Below are 26,072 nucleotides of genomic sequence, written 5' to 3'. Positions count from 1 at the left end.
TTTTATTAAGATTATTATTATATTAATTACATTTGCTTATATTTACGTTAACGAAAAATTGTCTAAAATTTATAATGTAAACTATTGTCAATGTCTACAAAAACTAAGAAGGGCTCTGTTAGTTACTAAATAAATAAAAGCAACCTAAAATAGCTTATTATTGTGCCTTTTAAAAAGCTCCGTGTGACGGTAGATAGGTAGTTGCTATTAGCTTTTATTGGGGAAAAATCTTATATTTGGCTATTTTTAAACTGACGTGTTTAATAATGCATAACTCTCAACGGAATAAGATTTGTAAATTAGCGTTATAGTAATTTTTATTTAGCTTAAAAATATCCAACGATGTATTACACGTCACTATTGGAGAGTGGGAACAGAAAGCCAATTCTACTAACATAATTTTAGTTTAGCTTTTTCCCTATTCTATTAATACCATCATCAACATCCAGTTGCGATTCGATTCGTCCTTGATGGAACGTCAAATTTCTTAAGAAATTATGATGTCACAGCGATAACGATTCGACTTAGCCAAAAATAAATCCTGGCGTCATCCTTTATATCTTATGTTAATAAAAAATGAATGTATAAGGCATCACACAATATAGCAATATATAGATAGTAAAAAACGCGGTTTACGCCGATTTCCATAAATTGTAGGTATTACATTATAATTAACTACCATTTAAGAAAAATTATAACTGAGTATCCGGATCCAAAAGACGATTTAAAAGTACTTACAAAAGCCTAATTCCTTACTTTGTACGCTTACATTTTTTTTTTTTACAAATAATAGGCCAGCGTTTGAGGAAGATCTGAGGTCCCCCACAGCGGGCCTGGCGACAGTGGAGGCGGTACGTCCCCACTTAAATCGCTGGCTCAAAAGAAAACGAGGCACGCTCTCGTTTAGGTTAACGCAGGTACTTACCGGACACGGCTGCTTCGGTAAGTACCTGCACAAGATAGCACGGCGGGAAATGTCACCTTCCTGCCACGAGTGTGGTGCGCCAACCGACACGGCGCAACACACCCTGACGGAGTGTGCCGCGTGGGGGCCCCAGAGGCTTTCTCTGGCGGCAGTTGTCGGCGGAGACCTCTCCTTGCCGAGCATCATCAACGCGATGCTCGGAAGCGATGAGTGTTGGTCGGAAATGGTCTCCTTCAGTGAAAATGTAATGTCGCAGAAGGAGGCCGCGGATCGGGAGTGGGAAGAGGACGCCGCTGCAAACCTGCTCCGCCGAAGAAGACTGGGGAGAAGAATGAGGCGCTATGCGCACCTTCTCCCTCCGCCGCAATAGGCGTCGCTGGGACTAGGGGGCTCTCAGTACCCTGGTAATCCCCATAGAGAATGGAGGCCTGCATACGCAGGCCACCCGTCAGAGCGTCGCGGTAGCATGCGCAAGCGATCCCGTGGCGCTCCTCGTTATGACGGAAAGGGTACCGCTGGTTTTTTAGTGGGTATTCCGTTGTTCGGGGCGCACTCGGCGCTTCGGACATCGGCGAGCCCCACATACCCCCCCCCCCACTGTTCCCGTGGGGGAAATTAGAATTAGTATAGATTTAGTTTTTTGATCCAACATGCCCCGTCCTCGTCTTCCCCAGGCAGAAGATTACTTACAAAAAAGATGTATTAATTTATTATATATTTAATAATATATTTAATATTCAAATTCAACTTTCTGGCTATCTCATACGTAATCCCTACTACACAACATATGCACACTAGGAAGTATTGCATAAGTTTTAAACCACTCCAAACTATCTAGTTTCTGCTAACCATGGAGGCTATTTTATTCATCCTTCAAATCCCAAACAAATAAAAAGCTTCGCCACTGGTGAGAATGAAAATAAATAAAATCTTGAAATGTTTCTAGTATTTCATGTATCACATAAAAAACTTGTTCAAGTCACTTTAATTCATCGTCCTAAAAAATAATACAGCTTGCTGTGGATATTTTGTTGACACCATATATGATGAAGCTTTTATTTATGTATTTAATATTATGTAAGCACTTAGAGATTTAAAATTATTGCAATTTTTAAACGAGAACAAGCTTTAAATTTTGATTACGACTTTTATCTGTCAGTTATAGATTATAATGTCAGTTCTCCAACGTTGACTTTTGGCTTATAAATGTTTATTATAGGTACAGACAGAATTAAAAAAAAAGAATTTTACGTTATCAACAACTATGTAAATTGTCTTTACACCGATTATATTATTCGAGTTAATTCAACCTTATGATAATGTAGTAAATTCTCTCGCCGTGACAACTTAGATTGTATTTACATTGCGATAGTACTTATAATATCTTTATTTGAATATTACAATTTGCCTTATCATGTTTAGGTGGAGAGGTCTTCTGAGTGCAACGATAAACATTAACTGTTTAAAACAGTCAAATACAATTGTCTTTCGAGGAAAAAGTACTTTAGAAATGAATAATAAATTTAAATTACCTGCTCGCTACGGAGCCGGCGAAAAGAGTGTGTGGTAAGACCTGTAATTTTTATTTCCTATCTTTGTACGACTGCTATTTTTATATGTTCTTATATGTATTTAAACATCTGTCAGATGTTACGCAATGGGTTGACTTACATTTAATTCTGGAGTGATAAGTATTAATACATTAAATGAACTGCATGCCCATAAAATAATAAGTAATTTAATACAAATATAATGTAAATATTTCATTTCTAGGTAAATGTCTTCCTTTTAAAGAAGGATTATAGCATCAAACTACTCTAAAGTTGATATATGTATATATCAGAAAGATTTTTTTAATACTTGTTGGTTTATTGCTTAAAATGAGATACAAACACTATTATTAACACATGAAAAACTAATCTTTGTTTAAAATGATCTATACATTTTTTCCCTCGGCCATCTGGGCCTTACAACTTACCTTATTGTAATTATTATATATTTCAAACAAACTGAATCAAACATCAATCAAATACTCTTTGCTTTAAAGGGTTGAGTACATCCAGTTAGCAGCAGATTATAAACCGGCTGTGAATCTTGGGCAAGGTTTTCCAGACTACTATGCACCAGAACATGTCACAAAAGCGCTCTCAGAAATTCCTGTGGGTGATAATCCACTGCTTAATCAGTATACCAGAGGATTTGTGAGTATAATAGGCTTAATTTAATTTATACTTATTTCCATGTAAAAAGAAATATTTGATAGACTAGCTGACCCGTTCCCACTTTGTTGGCCGGTAAACATTTTTATTTGTGATTGATTGGCTAAACATTAATAAAATTGTCTCGTGTATTTGATATTTTAAATTATCTCTTAAACAATGCACCAAAAAGCAAACTGTAAAAAAATGAATCTAAATCAAATCAAAATATCCTTGTTAATAAAGCAATTAATTTTTCAATAGATTCACGTATATGAAAAAACTGTCTAATAGAAATATCACTCGATAGATTACGACACAGTCACAGTTCCATGCCTATGTCATTATATCTTTTTAACCACTTGTCCAAATTATATGCAGTAAAAGGGAAATGTCTTTTGTTTTAAAAACTTGAGACAATAATTTTACTTATTTTCATAATAATTCATAATTGTTGATAATATGACCAATAAACATGACCTAATGATTTAAATTATTTTTTTTATTATAATAAACAACTCTTTGTGACTTAATTATAAAAGTTAGACATATGCTGTCTTGTAGGCATTATCAAGCTCTACAATTTTTCTCTAGAATTCAATCAAAAAATCTCTTATCGTTAAGGCAGCATTCGTAAGAAACATTTTTGGTTGACCGTTTTTTCTCCGACTTACTTTGCAAATCCCACTACCATGAAAAAGCCTTCATTTTTCGGGTTAATATATATGACACTCATAAATGATGTGGCTTTATATTGGTAAAAGAATTTTCAAAATCGGTTTAGTAGATCCAGAGATTACCCTCACAAACTTTACCTCTTTATAATATTAATACAGATTAAGAAGTTATTTTTTTTATTAATGTCACTATATAATACATTGAACTTATGTAATTTACTAATTTATCTATATTGTACATAATTTGTTTTTTTTTAGGGGCATCCCCGGTTAGTTCAAAATTTAGCTAAAGTGTACTCACCATTGATAGGTAGAGAATTAGATCCATTCAATGAAATATTAGTGACGAGTGGTGCTTATGAAGCTTTGTTTTCTGCCATTCTAGGTCAGTATTTATAGTTTACATATATAAAATATACTTTTATATACTCAACAAAATATATAATAAACAAAGGCAATAAAGTTATCCACTTACTACACATAAATTTTTCTACCGCAATACAATATAATATTGTATTGCTGTGTTTCGATTTCAAAGATGAGATAGTTGATGACACAAAAACAGTAAGGAATCCTTAATATTTCTTATATATACAGTGTTATAGTAATCATTTAAACTGCTTTACAATTCATATTTATTTCATTAAATATAATTGTCTACTTTTATCATAAAAAGATTGATTTCTATTAATCTGTACAAAATATTTTTGAGAAATTATCACTTTGATGTTAAAATGTAATTGGTTAATAAATAAACACATTTTATCTCAATTATTATTATTTATTCAGGTCAGAGAACAATGTCTACAAAAACTTTGACCAAACCTTCGACTCTTAATAAAAAATTATCAAATTACTTAAATAACATTTTCTAGGTCATGTGGATGAAGGAGATGAGGTTATTGTTATTGAACCCTTCTTTGACTGCTATGACTTCATGATCAGATCAGCAGGTGGTACTCCTAAGTTCATTGCTTTGAAGCCGGTAAGTTTTCTTTTTTCCTCTTTTGTCTATTAACTAGTAATAAAATGGGTCGATAAAAAGTTATTGAAATTTTTCTGTCATAAACTGTCAGTAGCAACCCAAAAGGAAGTTGGCAGTGTTAACATGTCTTTACTTAGCTGGTATGTAAAGCCCTGTCTTGTGTCAGATCACCGGATATGAGAGTGGCAGAAATTTATTCAATCAGAATCATTACACTTACTTTATTTGAAAACATACATGTTGTTTTGAGTCCAAAGTGATTTTTTAAATCAATCTCAGCCATGTAAAATACCCCTTATTAATATTAATTATTTATATCGTACACATGAAACTTGAAATAATCACACACAATAAGGTATTTAATGTTATTTTTATCTTCCAGTCAACCTTCAAGTACTGGACGGTATTAGACTTTAGTATTACCATATAATATGAAAATAACTAGCTGCCCTCTGTACACCCTTAAAATTTAAGTTACCAATATAGTAAAATAGTTTTTCAGACGTTATAAAAAATCGAAGGTTAAAATTTCAGTTTTCTAAACCCAGTTATTTTGGCTGTGCATTTATAGTTAGTTATGACAAAAACATTTTTATAACTATAAAACTGTTTGTTTATAAAAAAAATACATATATTAATAATATATGTATAACATACAAAATTGTTTTTAAAAATGTTGACAGAAATCCACTGGAGCACAATTGACATCAGCAGACTGGATTCTTAACGAACAAGAGTTATCGTCATTATTCAATAAACGAACAAAAATGTTGATCTTGAACACCCCTCACAATCCACTGGGCAAAGTGTTCACAGCACAGGAATTGGAGACTATCGCAAACTTGTGCAAGAAGCACAACGTCTTGTGTCTTTCTGATGAAGTGTATGAATGGATGGTCTATGAACCTAACAAACATATAAGGATTGGTGAGTGAAATAACTAATTATCGTTAGCAATTTTGTCACTAATTGTGTCTAAAATGTTTTTCTTATTTTTTTTTAAATGCAATTCTTATAATTTACAAAAAAACATCACTAAGTAAACAGTTGTTAAAAAAATAATATTATTAAAATCCAAATTAATATCTATCTCTTGCACAAATAAAATATGCTTATAAATTGTTTATTAAGTGTGTAAAATGATTATCTTTTTTTTTGTTTTAACGTAATTCTTATAAAAATATAAAAAAACATTACTAAGTATATTTTGTTAAAAAAAATAATTTTATAAAAATCCAAATTAATATTTTGCTCTTGCACAAATAACAATATGCTTATATTAATTTTTAATTACCATATATTTCTAGGTGCAATGCCAGGTATGTGGGAACGGACAATTACTATTGGTTCAGCTGGTAAGACCTTCTCGGTAACTGGCTGGAAGACTGGCTGGGCATATGGACCTGCTAACCTTATGAGGAACCTTCAGGTTGTTCACCAGAACTGCGTCTACACATGTTGTACTCCTGTACAGGTAATACATCTGTACTACTATTATATATGTGAAAATAATTCTATCTGTTACGCTTTCTCCTCTAAACTGAATTGATTTTGGTGAAATTTTGCATGAAGCAAGTTTGAACCCTAAGAAAGAACAAAGGCTACCCACGTCACACCTGCCTGCTTTAAAACGAAAACTAATTGAAAATAAGGAAAAAACAGTATTAAATTGCACAACAGCATATAGTCTATATTTCATAAAAATCTTTGAATTTATTAAGAGTTACAACAGTTTACTTACATCTTCATTACATGTGTAATACATATTCAATTTGGGTGAAACTTTACACCCAAAACAAACAAATGTTTAAAAAAAATTAATTACAGGAAGCGGTAGCCAGATCATTTGAATTTGAACTAGGTCGAATCAACACACCGGAGTGCTACTTCGTCTCGCTCGCTAAAGAGCTCATCTCCAAACGAGACTATTTAGTCAAAGTACTCAAAGAAAACGGGTTCAAGCCGACCATACCAGATGGGGGATACTTTATTGTAGCCGATTGGACGAATCTTGGTAAGATTTTCTTCATAGTTATGACATACTTTCTAATAGTTGTATATTGTCTTCTTCTTTGGAATGTCGAATTATTGATTGACAGAAAAAAAGAGAGAGAAATCAGAGTGTATATTGTATGTATTACAATTAACCCTACACCCATATACAGCGCATTGTACAGATTGGTCATGACCTTGTTTCGCATCCTAGGGGCTCCCGTAGCTTCTGGCGTCTGACCAAGTCTGTGCAAAACAATTTCTGCCAACCTTCGCTGCCACCGCTTAGAAATCCGGACGGATCGCTAGCTCACAGTCCGCAAGAGCAAGCTGATCTCCTGGCTAAACTCTTTGCCGACAATTCCGTCATCGATGATTGTAGTGCACTGCCACCTACAATACCTGCATGTGGCCATACGATGCCTGACATTAAAATCAGGCAACGTGATGTGCATGCGGAGCTGCAATCACTTGATGTACGGAAAGCTAGCGGTCCCGATGGAATACCAGCCATAGTGCTGAAGAAGTGCGCAGCGGAGCTGTCTCCTGTGTTAACGCGCCTGTTCCAACTTTCTCTCTCTTCGGGAAGTGTGCCGGAGGCTTGGAGAAGAGCTAATGTGCAAGCGATTCCCAAAAAAGGGGATCGGTCTGACCCGGCAAATTATCGGCCAATAGCTATCACCTCAGTACTTTGTAAGGTGATGGAACGGATTCTAAACAACCAACTGATCCATTACCTAGAAGATCACTGTCTAATTAATGATCGTCAGTACGGGTTTCGACCAAAACGGTCCACAGGTGATCTTCTAGCGTACGTAACACACCTCTGGGGTGAAGCTATCGACAAGCATGGAGAATCGTTGGCTGTCAGCCTCGATATCTCCAAGGCTTTCGACAGGGTCTGGCACAGAAGTCTTCTCTCCAAGCTACCGGCATATGGTCTGCCTGCTCAGCTATGCACCTGGATTGCCAGCTTCCTACACAAGCGTAGCCTTCGTGTTTTAGTAGATGGTTGCGCTTCACAATTCTATGTAGTGAATGCTGGGGTCCCCCAGGGATCTGTGCTATCTCCCACACTCTTTCTTTTGCATATCAATGATATGCTCTCCCTTGGGAACATACATTGCTATGCAGATGATAGTACAGTGCATGGTGGATACCACGGACGCGCAGTGGCTGGGCGGGCGGAAACTGAGGAGAGGCGGGAGAATCTTGTCATTGAACTCGATAGGACGTTAGAGCTCATCGCCAAATGGGGCTCTGATAATCTTGTTGAGTTTAATGCCAAGAAAACACAGGTATGCGCTCTCACGGCGAAAAAGTCAACATTTTCCCCTCTTCCCTCCCTCTGTGGTACTCCGCTGGTGATGCAAAGCAAAATTGCCATGCTGGGGATTGACGTTCGCTGCGACCTTAGTCCAAGGGATTACATCGAGGCTGTTATAAAAACAACTTCACGGAAACTCGGAGTTCTGAACAAGGTGCGGCGCTTTTTCACGCCACAACAACTGTGCCTGCTGTACAAAACACAGGTACGGTCTTGCGTGGAATATTGCTCGCACCTTTGGGATGGCTCCGCTAAGTACCTACTTGAGGCCTTGGACCGGTTGCAGCGACGTGCCGTACGCATTATTGGCGACGTAAAGGTCACAAACACCCTTGAACCTTTACAATTGCGTCGTGAGATAGCAGCACTGAGCGCTTTCTATCGACTGTATCACGGCGAGTGCTCTGAGGAATTATTCTCTCTAATTCCTGCTTCCCCCTTCCTTCTTAAGTCCACGCGAGCTGGTTCTCGATGTCACCGCCTAACTGTGACATCAATTCCATCGCGAACAAAGAAATTTGGCAACTCCTTTCTTTGTCGCACTTCCAAAAAATGGAATTCCTTACCAGCTCACGTGTTCCCCTCCTCTTACAACCCGGGTTCCTTCAAACGAGGCGTGAAGAGGCATCTTGCGGGCCGGCAAGGCGAAGGCGGCTAGTGCAGAACGTTTTTCCCGTCTGTACTGGCCGTCGTCGCGTTTGGACTCTACTACCACTTACCATCAGGTGGAGTAGAGTCATTTGCCCTCCCGGCAAATATAAAAAAAAAAAAAAATTTGAAAGTTATAGTCTAAAAGCTCAATGCTTATATGCTGCAATATAGAAATATTTTAAAGTAACCTAGAGGCGTCTCTGACTGATTTATTTATTGTCTTTTTATATTGTAAAATCATGATGATATATCATTAAATCTACTAAAGTTATCTAAAAAATTGACTCCGCTGTATGCAGCATGTCACTGTACGTCTTAATTTTTTTTTTTTATGTAATATGTCTTTTCTATACATATATCATTTTACAACAGATTTTAAATGTAATTAAAAAGAAGTTAAGTAGTTTTGTGTATGATTTAAACAGTCAGATAAACATAAAGATGCATTATTAAATATCTTCATTACTATTACAGAAAATAAAATAGATCTTACTTCGGAACCAGACAAGTATAAGGATTACAAGTTCACTAAGAAATTCGCTAAAGAGGCCGGAGTGCTTACAATACCGCCCTCAGCGTTCTACTCGGAGGAACACAAACATCTCGGCGAGAATTTCGCAAGATTCTGCTTTATTAAGGTTAATATATATTTTTAATTATTAACTAAAGTTCGGCTATACTCTCGAATGTATTAAAATGTTAATATTTATATTTTACGTTCATTTTAATATTGTCGCTCTGATGTTATTGTATAAATGTAAATAATAATTGAAATACGCACCTTTTTTGGCGTTATTATATAATAATAATAATATCCTCCAGACCGATTTCGGCCACGGCGGCCAATATCAAAAGAGATTAGCCAACTACGCAGGAGCACAAGTGTGTGCGCACACACAGGTGCACTTCTATTCCCTTACTCTCATAATCCGATGGGACGGCAATTTGACACGACGGCTTTACGTGCTTTCCGAAGCACGGGAATGTCCACACTTCCAACTTCCAGACTCTTGGCTACTACTGAGAATTTTCTGACAAAAAACCCGATATCTTTTTATTGGCCCGACCTGGGAATTGAACCCAGTACCTCCGCGTCTGCGGCCTTACATCAAGCCACTAGACCAACGAGGCAGTCAATATATACATATATAGTAAAGAAAAATTATATATAAAAAAAAATTTGTTAAAGTCAAGTATTTATATTTGTTTTTCTAAATATTTTTTTTTTGTTTTGCAGAAAGACGAAAATCTGTCATTAACAGAAAAACTACTGAAGGAGTGGAACTTTAAGAAGTAATGTTATAAAATAACACGTACATTTTGTGATATATATTATTAAAATCTCAAATCTTATATAAATATTGTACTGTTATATATTGTAATATATTACATAGTAATTGAGGCTAAAAGTCCAGAAATCGAACAATAAACATCGCCAATGTAAATGTATTTTTATATAAATTATTATTTAATACAAATGAATGATACGTAAATAAAATATTTAGTACTTTTTATGTGTTTTTTTTAAATAAATTATAATATAAGTTCTAATATTAATAAAAACTTAACAAAAGATAAATAAAGTGTAAAAAAATACTTTTAATACACATGACATATCATATTATTATCAAATTATTATGAAACATGTTTTTAACTAATTTTTTTTCTCGTTCTTTCGAACTAGATGAATATTTTTTAGATTCTAACCTTTAGACATCCTAGTACTATGTCAACGCAGGGCCTTATTGGAGTATTTTTTAATTATTCGATAGTGTTGACTATGCGATTTTTATGAAAGAAAACAGCGCCGTCTGGTGACAGTAATCGAAATTACGTAAATACGGAAAAAATCGCAATAGGCACACAGAACTATATAAAAACATTAAGTACATAAATGAAATTCTAGTAAAATGTGTAAAATTTATTCCATCAAAAGCAGCATAATAATAGTAATTTGCTTTTTAAATTCATTAATATTGACTTTATTTCAAGATGCGAAGTCACCCCGCAGCCATCTTTTCGCGTCCCGTGTATCATTTCCATAGGTTTTACCGAATCTGAAAACAATGTGACTTAATTTTCATCTAAAAAAAATACTCTTAATCCAACCTTATTTAAACTTAGCAATTGAAATAAACCTAAACAGATTGAGACTAATAACTACAGTCTCAAACTATACAGGGTTACAGGGTAATATGTCACGATCCTTTTAAAGGGTTATAGTTCAGGACAATAGCTATCAAATAACCCCCAAAATGCTTATGCAAAAGTGTATCGTTTTCGAGTTATTAATTTTTTAATATTTTTTTTATTTAAAGGATGTTTAAGATTCTAAAATTCAATAAAAAAAAAATCAACGTATTTTCCCTATTTTTTTTTGTATTTCTTGCTAGGGTACATCCTAGTTAATAATAACCAGTTATAAAACAAAAACAATCTTCAAGCATTTTTAAATTACAGATCCAAAACTGTACAACTTTTCGATTTTTAATTTTGATTCTTTAAGTTACTCGCAATTTTTTTGTAAAAATCACTATGGCTCTTATCGTGCGGATCATTTTAAAAACATCTGCGTTTCCTTAGCTATCCATCGGTAATAGGTACCCCTATTAGCTAGCCGAGTCACGAAGTTGTAAGAAACAGTGTCCAGTAAACGAAGCGGTTTTTTTCAAAAATTTAAGAGATCAATATTCACTAAAGCGCGTCCACACTATACGAGCAGTGCAAGTACAGTGAGTATTATGTACCCCGACAAGGTTTTATTACTCTTATTCCTAAAAGAAATGAGATAAAAGGAAATTAGAAAAAATGACGGTAAATTCAAAGGAATTGATAATAGTATTCCACAAACAGCTCTGGTTTATCTCTCCTTTTTTACCTATTACCCCTATTAAAATAATCTTTAACTACTTTGCATTGAGGTCCTTTTGTCTTTGATCCAGATTTAATTTCTTAACAATAGCATTTCTTAGAATTTCCTACCTGGTCTCTTTGTTATCTAATTTTCTCCTGAGTTTATGATTGTTACTGTACTTTTTATGTACCGATGGATAGCTAAGGAAACGCAGATGTTTTTAAAATGATCCGCACGATAAGAGCCATAGTGATTTTTACAAAAAAATTGCGAGTAACTTAAAGAATCAAAATTAAAAATCGAAAAGTTGTACAGTTTTGGATCTGTAATTTAAAAATGCTTGAAGATTGTTTTTGTTTTATAACTGGTTATTATTAACTAGGATGTACCCTAGCAAGAAATACAAAAAAAAATAGGGAAAATACGTTGATTTTTTTTTTATTGAATTTTAGAATCTTAAACATCCTTTAAATAAAAAAAATATTAAAAAATTAATAACTCGAAAACGATACACTTTTGCATAAGCATTTTGGGGGTCATTTGATAGCTATTGTCCTGAACTATAACCCTTTAAAAGGATCGTGACATATTACCCTGTAACCCTGTATATTGAAAAAAAAGAGTTTTTCAATGTGACAGTCATCAAAATCTTCCATATCGTACCGTCACGGAAAACTCAATAATTTTATGATTCCTTACCTAAATACGCATCCAGGAACATGACCCGCGTAGTTTGGCAACATTCCAACGTGCTTGTGATAGATCTCCGTTGGATTGATGGACAATGGAGGATCAGGTCTGAAAGATAATGCAGGGTATCTCATAACATAAGCAATTTAATGTATTTATCTTAAGTACTAAATAAATAGCATATTTCTAGAAAAAAAAAAACAAAATCTTTAAAATATTATCTATACCTAACGCTCTGAGGACAATCGAATGAAAAATTAATAGTAAATTTATTTTTAGAAATATATGTACACAAAATGTTTGAAATGAAATGAGTTATGTTTAAAACAAGAATGTTTAATTTTATATGTATAATAAGACATTAAAATAATTTTAAGTAAGAAAAAAAAAGCTAATTTAATTATTGTAGTCCACTCATAGTACTATCATATAGGAATTAGGAATTTTACATTTCAACATTTTACTCTTATAAGCACATCCCTAACATAACTGAAAAAAAAAATAGTTTAGAGAGCTTTGCGGTACTAGCAGGCGTATGTTAATCTCGCGCGTCCTATTTCGAAAATTTTCATCCTAAGAGCATTTAAAACGAATAAAATAGATACATATAAATAAAGAGCATTTCAATTCCAATTAAAGAAATGACTTCAAGACTGAATAATAAAAACTTTATATCACAATGCATCAAGATATAACAATAATAAATTTAATTGAACACTAGGGAAAAAGTTTTACATCAAAATCAAAGACAATATCTTTTTGTTTCTATAATTTTATTCAAACAAGCATCTTGACCATATACGGTCCCTCCAGGTGGTAGCCGATCTTTGCGTAGTAATTGCGTGTTCCTACACCGGAAATTACCGCAATCTTATCAGAGCCATGCTCCTCTTTAGAAATGCGTTCTGCTTCCTCCATGAGGAGCATCCCGAAACCTTGATGTTGAAACTTTGTTGGATCTCGGGCGTTTACCTAAAAAAAGATGAATAGAGTTTTAAGAGACCTTTTAAACATGGCAGATGTGATCAACATCATTTAGAACATAATTTATACAACATAGCATATATCAATAGATACTCACGGGTACAACAGATCCATAAACATGTAGTTCCCTCACAATACTGCATTGCTTAAAGTTAGCATTAGGTCCTGGCTTTAATTCCGGCCTATATGTGTCTTTAGCACATTTCCTGAGGCGAAGCAGACCAACCAGTATATCCTGGTCTGGATCCTCATAGGATAGGAAAGTCTCCCAGCCACCATTGGCTACATAATCTCGTCTTATTAATTCAACCTGGAATGAAATAAAAAAAATTACTTTCAATTTCACTAAGTTAGTACAACTATATTTTTAGAAAAAATAAAGGTATCTTGTCGCATTGTTTAAATGTTTTAAAATTATTAGATAATTTGTAGACCTGCATTAAAACAGTGTAATGGAAAAGGCTCCAAAACCTTCTCCTCAAGAGGGCCCAGCATGTATTACTAGCATATGTTCGACATACCTCATATGGTCTAACTTTGTTGTGTATCTCCTGTATCCCCACCTCCCTTGTTCGCACATCCCGGCAGTCAGTCCCCAAGTCCGCCATACGGGCCAAAGCAAGCTCTCTTAGATTACCATGCTCTACACCCGAGGAGACCAGTGGCATAGGTATGTCACGCTGCACTCTGGAATTATATGTAGCTGTATATAGACTATTGCCTATCTAGAAAAGAAATAAACCACTGTGGGGAAACAAGTAAGCCATATTTTTTTTTCAGTGCTGTTAATAATTATTTTTATGTAACATGAAACACCAGCTTTAAGCTCAAAACTAAAAAATGATGTATCTTAATTTATATGTATTATACCTGTATACTCTAGTCCATGGTGGCACTAAGGCGAGTATCTTCGCGATCAGATCAACAAGTGTAGATGGTGGATAGCTCCTGTACCTTCCCGTTTTCCACAACTCATATAGTCCTGTACCCCTGATCACCAGGGTAGGATATATCTTGAGTCCATCCGCTCTAAATGCTGGGTTTTCAAAGAACTCAATGAATTGTTCCACGTCTCTCTCGAAGTCCACATTTGGTAAGTCTGGCATCATGTGCGCGACAATCTAAAATAAAATAACATAATTGATGAAATTTCTTTAAAAACAAAAGTTCCTTCAATTAATAATTAACACCAAAATATACTTTATTTAAGTAGGTTTTGATAAGCACTATTAATTTTCCATTTTAAAATATTAAATTATACATATGAACCTTGGTGATAGGTTCTAGAACCAACAAGAACATCAGTCAACAGTATCTCATGAAAATTCTGTGGTTTATGAAATATATATAAAAATCCATATATAAAAATCAACAAATACCAATGATATGCTTTTGTATCATGTATATAATCTTATTATGCATTTTAATTAATAAATTTTTAATGCTCTTTAATACATAGCTATAAAATATATATATTTGATATGTTCCTAAATCATAAATATACCTTATATCCAGCATCCTTAGCAAGATTGAAATTTTCACAAACTGCTTTGACTGTGTGTCCCCTGTTTGTGTCTCTGGCTATATCCTCATACACAGACTGCACTCCTATCTCCAACCTTGAGTAGAATTAAATGATTAAAAAAAATACTTATCTTCGATTAATAATAAAATCATCTTATATGTAAGCCTTTTTCTCACAATAAGGAACAGAATTGGTAGCTGAATTAATTTTGGTTGCAAAATATTCTCGCATTAGGTGTAATAGTTTTCTCTCTGATTTTAAAAAAACAAAAACCTTAAACTTGTTGATATAAGTCAATGCTTATGTTTAAAAGCACAAAGTTCAGTTAATAGTGATGCAATGATTGCCTGCAAGAGATCACTTCTTTATATATGGTTTACAATAAAGAGTATTTTGTTCTGAGCAATTTATAACAAACAGTTAGTATTACAAATAAATACTAACCTTGTACAGCCATAGTTAAGCATGTCACTCATGTGTCTCTGCAAGCAATAGTCTGGCCGAGTCTCTATAGTGATCCCAATGCACTTTGTTTTAGCTTTCTCTGAATATTTCACGGCCTCTGCTACACAACTCGAAGTGTGTCCTGATAAGGCATCATGCAGATTTCTAAAAATTCAATAACATTACAATATAGCTTTCTATACAAATGAAAATAATCACACAGTTAATTTAACTTCCTTTTTACAAAAGTAAATTAAACATATAATCAAAATGTAAATTAGAAGAGAACTTACCGAATAAAATAATCTCTGTAATCTTCTGGAAGGCTCATAAATGTGCCTCCCATTACAATAAACTCAACTTTATCCACACTGTGACCCAGTTGTTTCAGTTGTTCAACTCTGTGTCGCGTCTGTAAATACGGATTGTATCGCGCCCTTATAGCCCTCATAGAAGTGGGTTCATATCCTGTATAACTTTGGGTCGAGTATTCGAAATCCGAATCGGGACCACCGGGGCAATACACGCAAATGTTACCCGTAAAATTAATATGTGGACAACGATGAGGTTTGCACATGACGGCTACGACAGCGATACCAGAAGCTGTTCGAATCGGTTTAGCTTTTAATTTAGGTAGTAGAATACTCTTTGCATCAGCCGGCACAGCCGCTATGATATCTACAAGCCGCGGTGAAGTTCCAAGTCCGTATTTTGACGAAATCCTCGTCTTCATCTTGTTGAGGTTAACATCTTTCCCCTGACGGTGAGCAACAAGTAATTCTTGTATAATTTCTGATATAACCATCACCATTTTCTCCTCTTTAGAGAGGTTCGGCATTATTTTCTTCTTCGTCATTTTATTTCTCTTCAGTAAGTTATTAATTAAAGAAAATGCGTGTTTTGTAAATTTTGCAATTTGACATATGACGTATTATCATATTATGACACTTGACAGCAACGATATTGATTGTCACTACGCAATTTGACAAAACTCACAAGTCATAACACTACCATATGGAATTTTACATTATTGTAATCATCAATATTCATATAATTATATGAAGTGTGTGTTTTAGACTATTGAATTATAATATAAATACATAAATAAAAAATATCTTCTTATTATTAAATAATTGCTCACTTACTTGACAACATTCACAGGAGCCCATTCTGTACTCTGTCTTCGTCTATAGTTAGACGAAAAGTCACAAAGAGCAGAATTACTAAGCTTTTTAGACGATTCGCCAAATCGTTGAAAGCCATACGGTACATGTCCCGCAAAACCTTAAAGAATATAATATAATTGTATAAATAAATAATTACGACACAATAGAATGATTGGATTATATCAGGCGAATTGCTTATAGTTATTTAAATGTGTATTATTAAAATAAGAATAAAATGACAACGTTAATCGACTTACGAACTGATTCAGAAGGATTAAAAGCCCAAATTTGATTTTGAACAAAAGATTGATGAATTTTTGCATACGACATTTTAATGCTTTATTTAATTTACTAATTGGTTTTTACCAAAAATGTCTAAATATATACCGTGTAGATGAATTAAAAATTTATAAATAAAATTGATGTTATTATTTCCATAGTAACGACTTCAAAATGATTTAAAAAGTATGTATGCCTTAAATTAATTATTTAAATTACAATAGAATGATGTTTTCTTTACAAATTAATCCCAAAATTTAAATATTTGATATTTAATTGTAATAAAATTCATTATAAAATTTGTCGTTAGTCGCGTAATAATATCTGTGTCACGCTTTAATTGCATATGAGCTCAAAGAATTTGTACAACATCGAGTCCAGTAACGTACAAAAATATGTCGTTCTTTAATCATAATAATAGGCCATCTTGAACGTAATTTACACTACCTTTCTTGATAAATTTATCTGGATTGTCATTTTCCATGAAGTAAGGACTAGTAGAATGGGAGGGTGGCAATAATTTCGGCTCATCCATTGGTACATCTCTCAAAATTCCCGCGCATTCTGGCCTTACCACCACTAAGGGCAGCTTAAATTCCGCTGTAGCCGACTAAAATATAGAAGGTTTTTATTTTATTACAAATCTTCTTTTTAATCTGTTGTTTGTTTTATTTTTCTCCATTCAATCTTCGCTCTCGCTTCCTCATTCATAATCCATCTTCTTTCTCACCCAAATAATTGATATTGAACTTACAAATCTGTCAACAAGATCCCACGGTTGTCCTTTACTAGCTTGCAAATCCACGACCCTTTCTAGCTGATTCCGCCCAGCTCGCTGGTTAAGCTGTGACTTTTGAAATTCCGATAAAGCCTCCGTTGCAGAGACCGTGTAGCGCTGACCAAAATGTGCGTTCAGCCGAGGCAAGAATCCTATCACGTTAGATTAAGTAACTGGCTCGTTATTCTTGTAGATATTTTATAAGTTTGCACATTCGGTTCAAACTGGCAAGGCATCCATAAGGCAATTAAAAAACTATTGTGTTTTTCTGCCAAGAAATTTTCACTAGTAGCCGTGAGTTTGAAACTTCCCAGTTCTTACACTCTCGTGTCTCGGAAAGCAAGTAAAGCCGTCATTCCTTCACCTTTACTCGCTTCAGTCCTATCGGATTGCCGTCCCATCGGATTATAAGAGTAAGAGATTCAATAGTGCACGTGTTTTGGCCCACACGCTTGAGTAATCTATATACTCCTGCGCAGTGAGAGAAATGCAGCCCTGACTGATATTGCTCCGGAGGGCATAAAAAATCATATAATAATTTTCGATTGAGATGCTGCCTAGTAATAAAAAAATGTAGACACATTAAAATAACATTAGTACAAATTAACGAAAAAGTACACCAAAGGAACGTTCAACACGTCTGAGGAGATACATCATACAAAGTATAATAAATAAATAAAAAAGTACTTACAAATACGGATAAACAGATTTCAATAACAAATTGAGTACCTACCTATTAAAACAAACTTGTAGTATGAAAATTATCAAATGACTTTATTTAAGGTAGGTACAGAATAGGTTGAGATTTTTGAAGGATTTAGGCATTATTTATTCTTTAATGTGTTTTAGTAATGCATATATAAATGCATAATATCGTTAATAAATTAAATAAAAATAAAGTGCAACTATTCAAACGTGAAAATAAATCTTCCCACATTTTTCCCTTACATGAATCTTAACAATTCGTACGTTTTACATTTTTCGTTGTTTGGTATATACTGTAACAAATCAACCTCGCTTGTTTGTAAATGTGGACCGATTCAATCCATTATTTATCAAAATTCAAAATGATATCAAACAGCACGAATATCCTTAATAATTGAATATTTCATGAGTCTGATTCCGCGAAATACATTGATAATAATAATTTTAAACTAGATTTGACCCGTTAGTCTGCGTGCAATCCGATAGCCGGACGTAAGTGGAACGGATAGGACATGGTCCCGTTTAGTTTTAGTTCTATGATATACCACTGTACAGGTATACGTCCAATTTGCAGTTATATGGCTTTACAAATATTATTGTAACTCATCAAAAATGTGGATAAAATTATACGGAAATTGGCTTAACCATAACTAAAAACAAAGGCATTGCTACTTGCTACATAGGAGTAATAGTTGGAGCTTATTATAAAATTTGTATGAGTATTTAAATATTAACGATTAACTTTCTTTGTTTTTATACGTATATGAATTTCAATATTAAAGATGTTTTCTCTAGCTTGGCTCTGCAGGTTATTATGTAAGATTAAACTCGAAACTCACCGCAGCAAATGGTCGTGAAATATCAGAAAATGATATGCGACATTGACTATAATAATTATATAACAATTTAAAAATCACACATAAAAATTGATATCACTATTGTGTTTATAATTCATCTCGTGCTTAACGGTGAAGGAAAACATCGTGAGGAAACCTGCTTGTGTCTAATTTTGTTGAAATTCTGCCACATGTGTATTCCACCAACACGCATTGGAGCAGCGTGTTGGAATAAGCTCCAAACCTTCTCCTCAAAAGGGAAAGAAGGCCTTAGCCCAGCAGTGGGACATTAACAGACTGTTACTGTTACATGGTGGGTAAGTAATGAAATGAGTTCTTGGAGAATAGCACTGCTGAGTCGAATCTATAAACAGCATAAAACGGTTCTCTGTAAAGAAATTTTCAGTAGCTACCCGGATTTGGGAACTTGGCGGTGTAACACCTCCGTTCCTCCGTTAAGTAAGTAGCTAAAACCATTTTACATTTCCTCTATTTTGTGTGTGACTCATAGCTTTAAAAGTAAAGGTATATTGCACTTGCGTATGCACACACTCTAGCATGTCTGTACGCTGTTCGCTAGTTTTCATTGAGAATGATCGCCATGGAAAATTCTTGGGAAAGTTATTAAATACGAGACACGTATACACATTCTTACAATATTACTTATACAAGCTATTAATAAGTAACGTAAATAAAACCGAAACATGTAAATATATTATTAATATATATTAATCCATACATGTTATCGTAGCACCTACCTCACCATAGTTCATAAATAATTGTCCCGACACATTGTCAATTTATATACTGGAAATGACTCTCAAATGCCGACTACGTCCCTTCTTATAAAAAAATATTTCTGTGTTTATGTATAAGTGCATACAGTTAAATCAGATTATAGTGATTCCGGGAACTATTTCAATAGCTTCTTGCATAATCAAAGTGAATCCAATTTGGCGTTCAACTAGGTTTCTTATGAAGTTACAAAATAAACCAGTAATGTGATTATTATGTCAATTTATATGAAATACATTTTAAAAAGTACCAATTTCAATCCACCGACATCAAGTGTTGGTTACCCGTGCAAACATAAAGACCGACACAGTATGCTGGTTTCTTCGCGATATTTTCCTTTATCATCGAACACTGGATGTATTAGAAACATTTAGGCTAATGAACATACTGTGCCGTATCCTTATTTTCTGTGAGTTTATTTGTTCTCCTTATTTTTATCCGAAACCATAGCGATTACTAGGAACTCTAAAATGGATTTTAATTAAAAATAGTTTATAATTTTATTAATTTGTATCCTTATTACTCATACATACTTATTGCAAGGCAATACAATTAAATGTATAAGGATATACGACGAAGTTACAATGTGTCACCTGTGAGTTCAAAGATGTTTATAACATAAATCGTAAGTAATATAATAAATACGAAAGTGAGTTTGTTTAATTGCCTATTTGTTACGATTTCAAGGCTTAACTACCAAATCGATCATCATGAAAATTTGCATACACTTTCTCTGGTGTACAAAAAAGGACTTAAAGTACCTATCACCTCCCCCTTTCCTTACCCGAAGGAAGCCGCGAGCGAAAACTAGTTTCATATACACAGGCGATATGATTTCATTGGATTAGTATTCTGTCATTTCAACAGTAATCCATTTACGATCACCAATCTTAAACGACTCATGTTTTATTTCAATCTATGTACTCGTATAAAATAATTTGAACTCTTTGCCGTGTTTATCTGTAAGTAAATAGTTATGTATAAATGTATGTTCGCGCTTACCTTTTGTGGAGATTTTAACTCTTTTTTTCAGTTATTGATAGAGAAAGGCTTAATTTTATTTATGAATATTTTGTGCAAATCAAACAGGTCAGTTAAATAAAAAAGTAATTAGTTTTGATGACAGTGATTTAATGGCTGCCATAAATTTATATTATGATACTAAAATATATTCGAATTAATTCTCTTAAAAAGCCCTGAGGAATATTTGGTGCAATTAACTAATTTTATTATGAAGATTTATCAATTTAGTCATGAAACTCTCCACAGAAAACTATTGCAAATTTTTCAATCAAAAAGTTATACTTATGCGACAGTGAAATATAATAATATCCTTTAACACATAAAGGAGGCATCAAAATAGCGTATCACCGTAAGTTCGGTCTAATTCTTAATATTAATTTTAATAATAAAGCTGCTGAACGTTCGTATACTGCCTACCAAAACACAACATAAACCATTCAACCGACCTAATAAATTGGAAGCAACTTGAAAATACTCTTAAACGGAAACCGTTATACCTAAGGTAGGAAACTTTAAACTTTAATCGTATTTTAATACTCAGAACTTTGATTTAGTAAATAATGACTTATTACGTTTTAACTAATAAAATACTTCTCTATTTAAAGCAAGTCTAAATATAAATAAACCTAATTTCATAGATCATTATGAGATTATGATCTGGGATGTTATAATCTCAGGAAATTAATACATTCTGACCAGTCCAGTACATGAGTCACAGTCAGCTCGTAGGCACTGAATCATCGAGACCAGTAGCCACGTTCCGAAGTATATTTTACCGGTTAACTCTAACAGAGTAAGTAAATATAATTAACCTGATAAAAAACCTACCTGAACAATGTAAATCTTATCTCGGACAAGCAAATAGACTATAAAAAATTGTTTGAAACATGATAAAATATACATAAACAAACCTTAGTACCTTAAGTGTTTGAAAATATATACAAAATTTTTTTACTCTTAATACTTAATATTAATTTATAATAAAATATATAATAATAGTTACTCTTAATACATATTTAATACTGGTTTTCGCCCGCGTCTTAGGAGCTTAAACATCTACACCTAATAAGGGTGTTAGGTATAAAAGTAAGTAGTCTATTTCCTTGCTTGGGGTTCAAGCTTGCTGTATGCGAAATTCTATCAAAATCGGTTTATTGTTTTAACCATGAAAACATAAGAGACAAACAGATTTACTTTCGCTTTTATAATATTACTGGTTACTTCTGTACAAAAACAAATTTGTTAAATATAAGTAATAAATGAATAACTCGCGACTGCTTATATATTTAATCGTAATAAACGACGATCGAACTTACGATCTTTAGTGAGCCATTATTCACAAAGTAAGTTTATATGATGCAATTTATAAGGAAACCCAGTTAAAAAGTAAAACAACTTAATATTCATAATTAAAAATAAGATTTAAGAAAGAGTCTTATTTAGAGAGTTAAAAATTATAATATAGTATACATTACAACTGATTGGGTTGCCATACATTGTTTTCAAATATAAAATACAACTGTTTAGGCAGCGCATGCAAATAATTCTGTTATAAAAGGAATTTTTTTCCGACTTGCTAGACATAAATCGTGATAGCTCGACTAATATGCATTATATGAATATAATTTATAGTTTATATAGAACTCGGGAATAATGTAGCTTTTTTATTTGTTCTAGAAATTACCCGATTTACACATACAAACAAAGACACAAATTTTACCTCTTTGTAATACAGTATATATACACAGCCATCAAAAGTTTATCTTATCGTGTTTAAGAATGATAGAGAGTAAACATCTTTTATATATAAAAACTTTTGTAGTTTTGGTTACAACCAATATTTACCTACATCCATATCGGTTTTGTTTTTATTTTATTGATTATGTTATTAGGGATGATACAACGATTAGGTATGCTAAGATATAAATAAACGGAACAAATGGATACGGATGAATTTGAATGAATTCATCATATACTTAATATTGTGAAATTGTAACTTAATGCTTATTATATCTTAAATTTTAAATAAGAATAATGAACAATTGAACAGGACTTATTTTGACTAAATTTGTTATAACTAGTAACGAAATAAACTAAATATTTTTTTATATTATCTGTGTTTAAAATCCTTGTCATATATTGGGGTCAAGACATCCAAGATTATGTAATTTCCTCTGATGTCCACTTACGAGTATCGTTATCTCATTTCGTATCCCTCAAGTGAGATCTTGTATGACACATATTCATTGCAAAATCTGTACCTCTGCTATGTATTACTAGATTATATTTAATAACTATATTTATTATATAAAAATTGATGTTTGTATATTTGTTTGAGATTAATAGTAACGTCTTATTGTAGTACCTCAAGTATTTGAAAATAAAAATAAAAAAAACATTAGGATGTAACCTGCTCTATTCTACCAAATAATCTATGTAGCCGAATAACGACGTCAAATGTTATGTTTTTTTTTTTATCGTTTTAACACATGAATTTGCACGTATGGCTTTATGTTTAATTATCGTGTTTATTGCCCGATTAATTTATTCATCATCTCACCTTCATATCCCGGTATCATCGGATGTTTGTACACCGGGTCGCCGTTACGGAACCTTGCGTTCACGACATCAACTGCAGTTTGCGGCGGACGATATACCTGATAAGAAATGAATACCGTAGATATGTCAACATACGACTACACATGTAAGTGAATACCGTAGATATGTCAACATACGACTACACATGTAAGCCTTATTAAATAGACTTTCAAAAGCTACAAAGGTCTTAGAGAAAGTACTTACTACTCTATACCTATTTGAACGGTTTATTTAAAAAAACTAAATTTTTGTTTATTAAAAAAAACTTTTGTTTAAGGGTTATAGCTAGAAAATAGCACATTATCTTGACCTGGAAATCATCAGCCGTTCTGTCTGATAGAACGAGCCTCTCGGAGTGGTTGACGCTGGGATCCAGGAGGATCTTGTGGGTGGTTGATCCAAATGTATCACCAATGCGATACTTATATTCTGGACAGTGGCCCGTGTAACTGAAAATTCAATTATATGTTTTTTAAAAGAACTAACTTAATCTTTAATATTTGTAGAAAACTTGTTTTTATTATACGTTATACTCCGGTTACTTAACGATCGAACGATAAAGTATATGTTTGTGTGATACAAGCGTATCACACAAACATATACTCTATTATCACACTCTGTACGTATGGTGTATCGTAATTTATAATTTAATATTTATTTTCACAGCTTGAAATATATTTATTATGTCATTTTGTTTAATTACTCTCGCTGTTTATTTCTTTTGTGAATTATTACATCTAACCGCCTAACCAATGACACCTTTATTTTGGCGTCCATATATTATCGGATCTGATAAGAAGTGTTTTGCTTTAAGGTACTGTATAATTATTTATATTTCAAGATAAATCATTAAAGTACCTTCATCATAGTACACGTTTAACATGTGCTAATTGAGCATATAATTCAAATTCACCATAAAGTTGAAGTTTATTTAATAGACGTGACGAAATAATAAAGAGAAATCGTATTTTCGTAATACGTCCGCGGAAAGGACATTTATCTTGGGATCAGTGACAAGCGACACATCAATATATCACGATCGGTATTATGTTATCTCATCGTCTCATTCTTTTTAAATTGCCCAATCCCTTTATCATCTGTGAAATGTTTCACGTAATTTTTGTGACATACATACTTTTAAGATCAGGGCCCAGTTTTACAATAACATTGATTTAAAAAAAACGATTAAATTCGATTCGGTGTTGAGCCGAAAGGTTTTCGTCCAATCACGTTAAAAATAAGACTTTTAAATTTAATTTTAATTTAACGCTACAACCTAAAATAAAAAATAAAAGTAATTAAGAAAAAGTTACATTTTAAAAAACATGCTTTAATTAAGCTCATTTTTTAAAGTATACTTTCAATCGAACTGGCTTAATATCCAGTTGCAAGATTTTGTCAACGCAAGCATGCGTGTTATTACACATTTTAAAAAATAAACTTATCATAGACAATTTTTGAGCTATGTTTCACCACGTAAGTACTAAGTATGCGACAACAATCGCAACTAGACCGTTTGATCTAATGTCAATAATTTTACCGGTATCAGAGCAGAAAATGATCCGTACATTGACATTTTATACTTAATAACATGCTATGCACTTCATAAACACGTCATAAGCACTGTGAACTGATTCTTTTCTCTTGAATTTACAAGTTTATTCTAAGAAATTTTATCTGTATATAACTTTTGAACGATGTAACTGACTATATTCAAGCTTTAGGGTTTTTCTTTTTATTGTTTTGCTTGTAGTATAAGATTATTTTCATTTATTTCAATAATTCCACCTGATAAAAGATTTTGAGCTTAGTTAAGATATGCATTGAGCGATCCTGCCTCGACGTGATCAATTCTCACGTCCAGCCGTGGGCCTGATGCTATTTCCCATGGACAATCGAACTTTTCTCAATTGAGATTAAGTAATCAACTCTGCACTCTTTAGTCTCGACGAGGGATAAGTTCAGAGTAGGCGTATGTGTCGAGCAATAAATAACTAAACGATTTATTTTTATATATAAACACCAATTTAGGTATTCCTATTTTTTACTTAAAAGGCAATGAATTTTTAAAAAATCTTGGTGCTAACTTAGGATTATAAAGAATTTTTATGTAAAATTTCATGCTTTTACTGATACAAGTTTAGGTTGTGAGAAGATTTTTTTTCCCATAAACAAAATATTTAATTATTATTAATAATTAAAAGCTTAAAAACTAGAAGTTAATACGAACCCGGGTATGTAATGGGGCTGGGCAATGCTAACTAAATCCAACGCCATAATTTGATAGTAACTTTATATTATTATAATATTAACTCATAATTTATTCAAAATAATTATTAAGAAAACTTGAATTCTGCAATTTACGCCATGTATTTATGTATACTTGTATGAGCAAATTTGATAGTTATTATTTGTCTTGTCACAAGACTGACAAATCATTTTTTTTAGTATAAAGTTTTTCATAACAACCTATTTTAAAGGTTTGCAAATTCATTATCGTTTTCGGAAAATTCGCTGCCATAAGAAGTTGATTGTTGAAGAGGTCGGTAAAAGTCACACGGACTGGGAGCTTTACTGTCGTGTGCCGCGTAAACTAACAGAGTCATATGTATTACGATTTAAACGTTTTGTATAGACTTA

General features: G+C 33.0%; 3 protein-coding genes across 5 annotated transcripts; 1 reads left to right on the top strand and 2 right to left on the bottom strand.

The window, feature by feature from the left end:
• The first annotated feature begins 2,125 nt into the window (after positions 1-2,125).
• LOC126777341 (kynurenine aminotransferase) lies at positions 2,126-10,266 on the top strand. 2 transcript variants are annotated; one of them, XM_050500357.1, is made up of 10 exons: positions 2,126-2,144; positions 2,348-2,491; positions 2,973-3,126; positions 4,059-4,185; positions 4,676-4,785; positions 5,469-5,712; positions 6,093-6,259; positions 6,613-6,799; positions 9,230-9,393; positions 9,993-10,266. In XM_050500357.1, the coding sequence occupies exons 2-10, from the start codon at positions 2,436-2,438 to the stop codon at positions 10,050-10,052; spliced, it is 1,269 nt and encodes a 422-aa protein (XP_050356314.1). In that variant the 5' UTR covers positions 2,126-2,144; positions 2,348-2,435; the 3' UTR covers positions 10,053-10,266. The 2 variants fall into 2 exon arrangements, with proteins under 2 accessions (XP_050356314.1, XP_050356303.1); XM_050500346.1 differs by lacking the exon at positions 2,126-2,144 and adding an exon at positions 2,224-2,246.
• Positions 10,267-10,655: 389 nt separating this feature from the next.
• LOC126777590 (UPF0605 protein CG18335-like) lies at positions 10,656-25,814 on the bottom strand. Of its 2 annotated transcripts, XM_050500664.1 has the most exons (8): positions 25,663-25,814; positions 23,743-23,881; positions 23,395-23,491; positions 17,452-17,627; positions 17,145-17,307; positions 16,398-16,536; positions 12,309-12,407; positions 10,656-10,812 (listed from the first exon to the last, which is right to left on the bottom strand). In XM_050500664.1, exons 1-8 carry the CDS (start codon positions 25,707-25,709, stop codon positions 10,743-10,745), a joined length of 930 nt encoding a protein of 309 aa, XP_050356621.1. In that variant the 5' UTR covers positions 25,710-25,814; the 3' UTR covers positions 10,656-10,742. The 2 variants fall into 2 exon arrangements, with proteins under 2 accessions (XP_050356621.1, XP_050356629.1); XM_050500672.1 differs by lacking the exons at positions 17,145-17,307; positions 17,452-17,627.
• LOC126777269 (elongator complex protein 3) lies at positions 13,054-16,183 on the bottom strand. Its single transcript, XM_050500277.1, has 7 exons — positions 15,546-16,183; positions 15,253-15,417; positions 14,788-14,902; positions 14,154-14,404; positions 13,805-13,970; positions 13,381-13,593; positions 13,054-13,271 (listed from the first exon to the last, which is right to left on the bottom strand). The coding sequence occupies exons 1-7, from the start codon at positions 16,106-16,108 to the stop codon at positions 13,077-13,079; spliced, it is 1,668 nt and encodes a 555-aa protein (XP_050356234.1). The 5' UTR covers positions 16,109-16,183; the 3' UTR covers positions 13,054-13,076.
• Positions 25,815-26,072: the final 258 nt, after the last annotated feature.

The sequence above is a fragment of the Nymphalis io genome, chromosome 2 (genome assembly GCF_905147045.1).
Source record: "Nymphalis io chromosome 2, ilAglIoxx1.1, whole genome shotgun sequence".
Classification (NCBI taxonomy): domain Eukaryota; kingdom Metazoa; phylum Arthropoda; class Insecta; order Lepidoptera; family Nymphalidae; genus Nymphalis; species Nymphalis io.
This window is presented reverse-complemented; position numbering and strand designations above follow the sequence as displayed.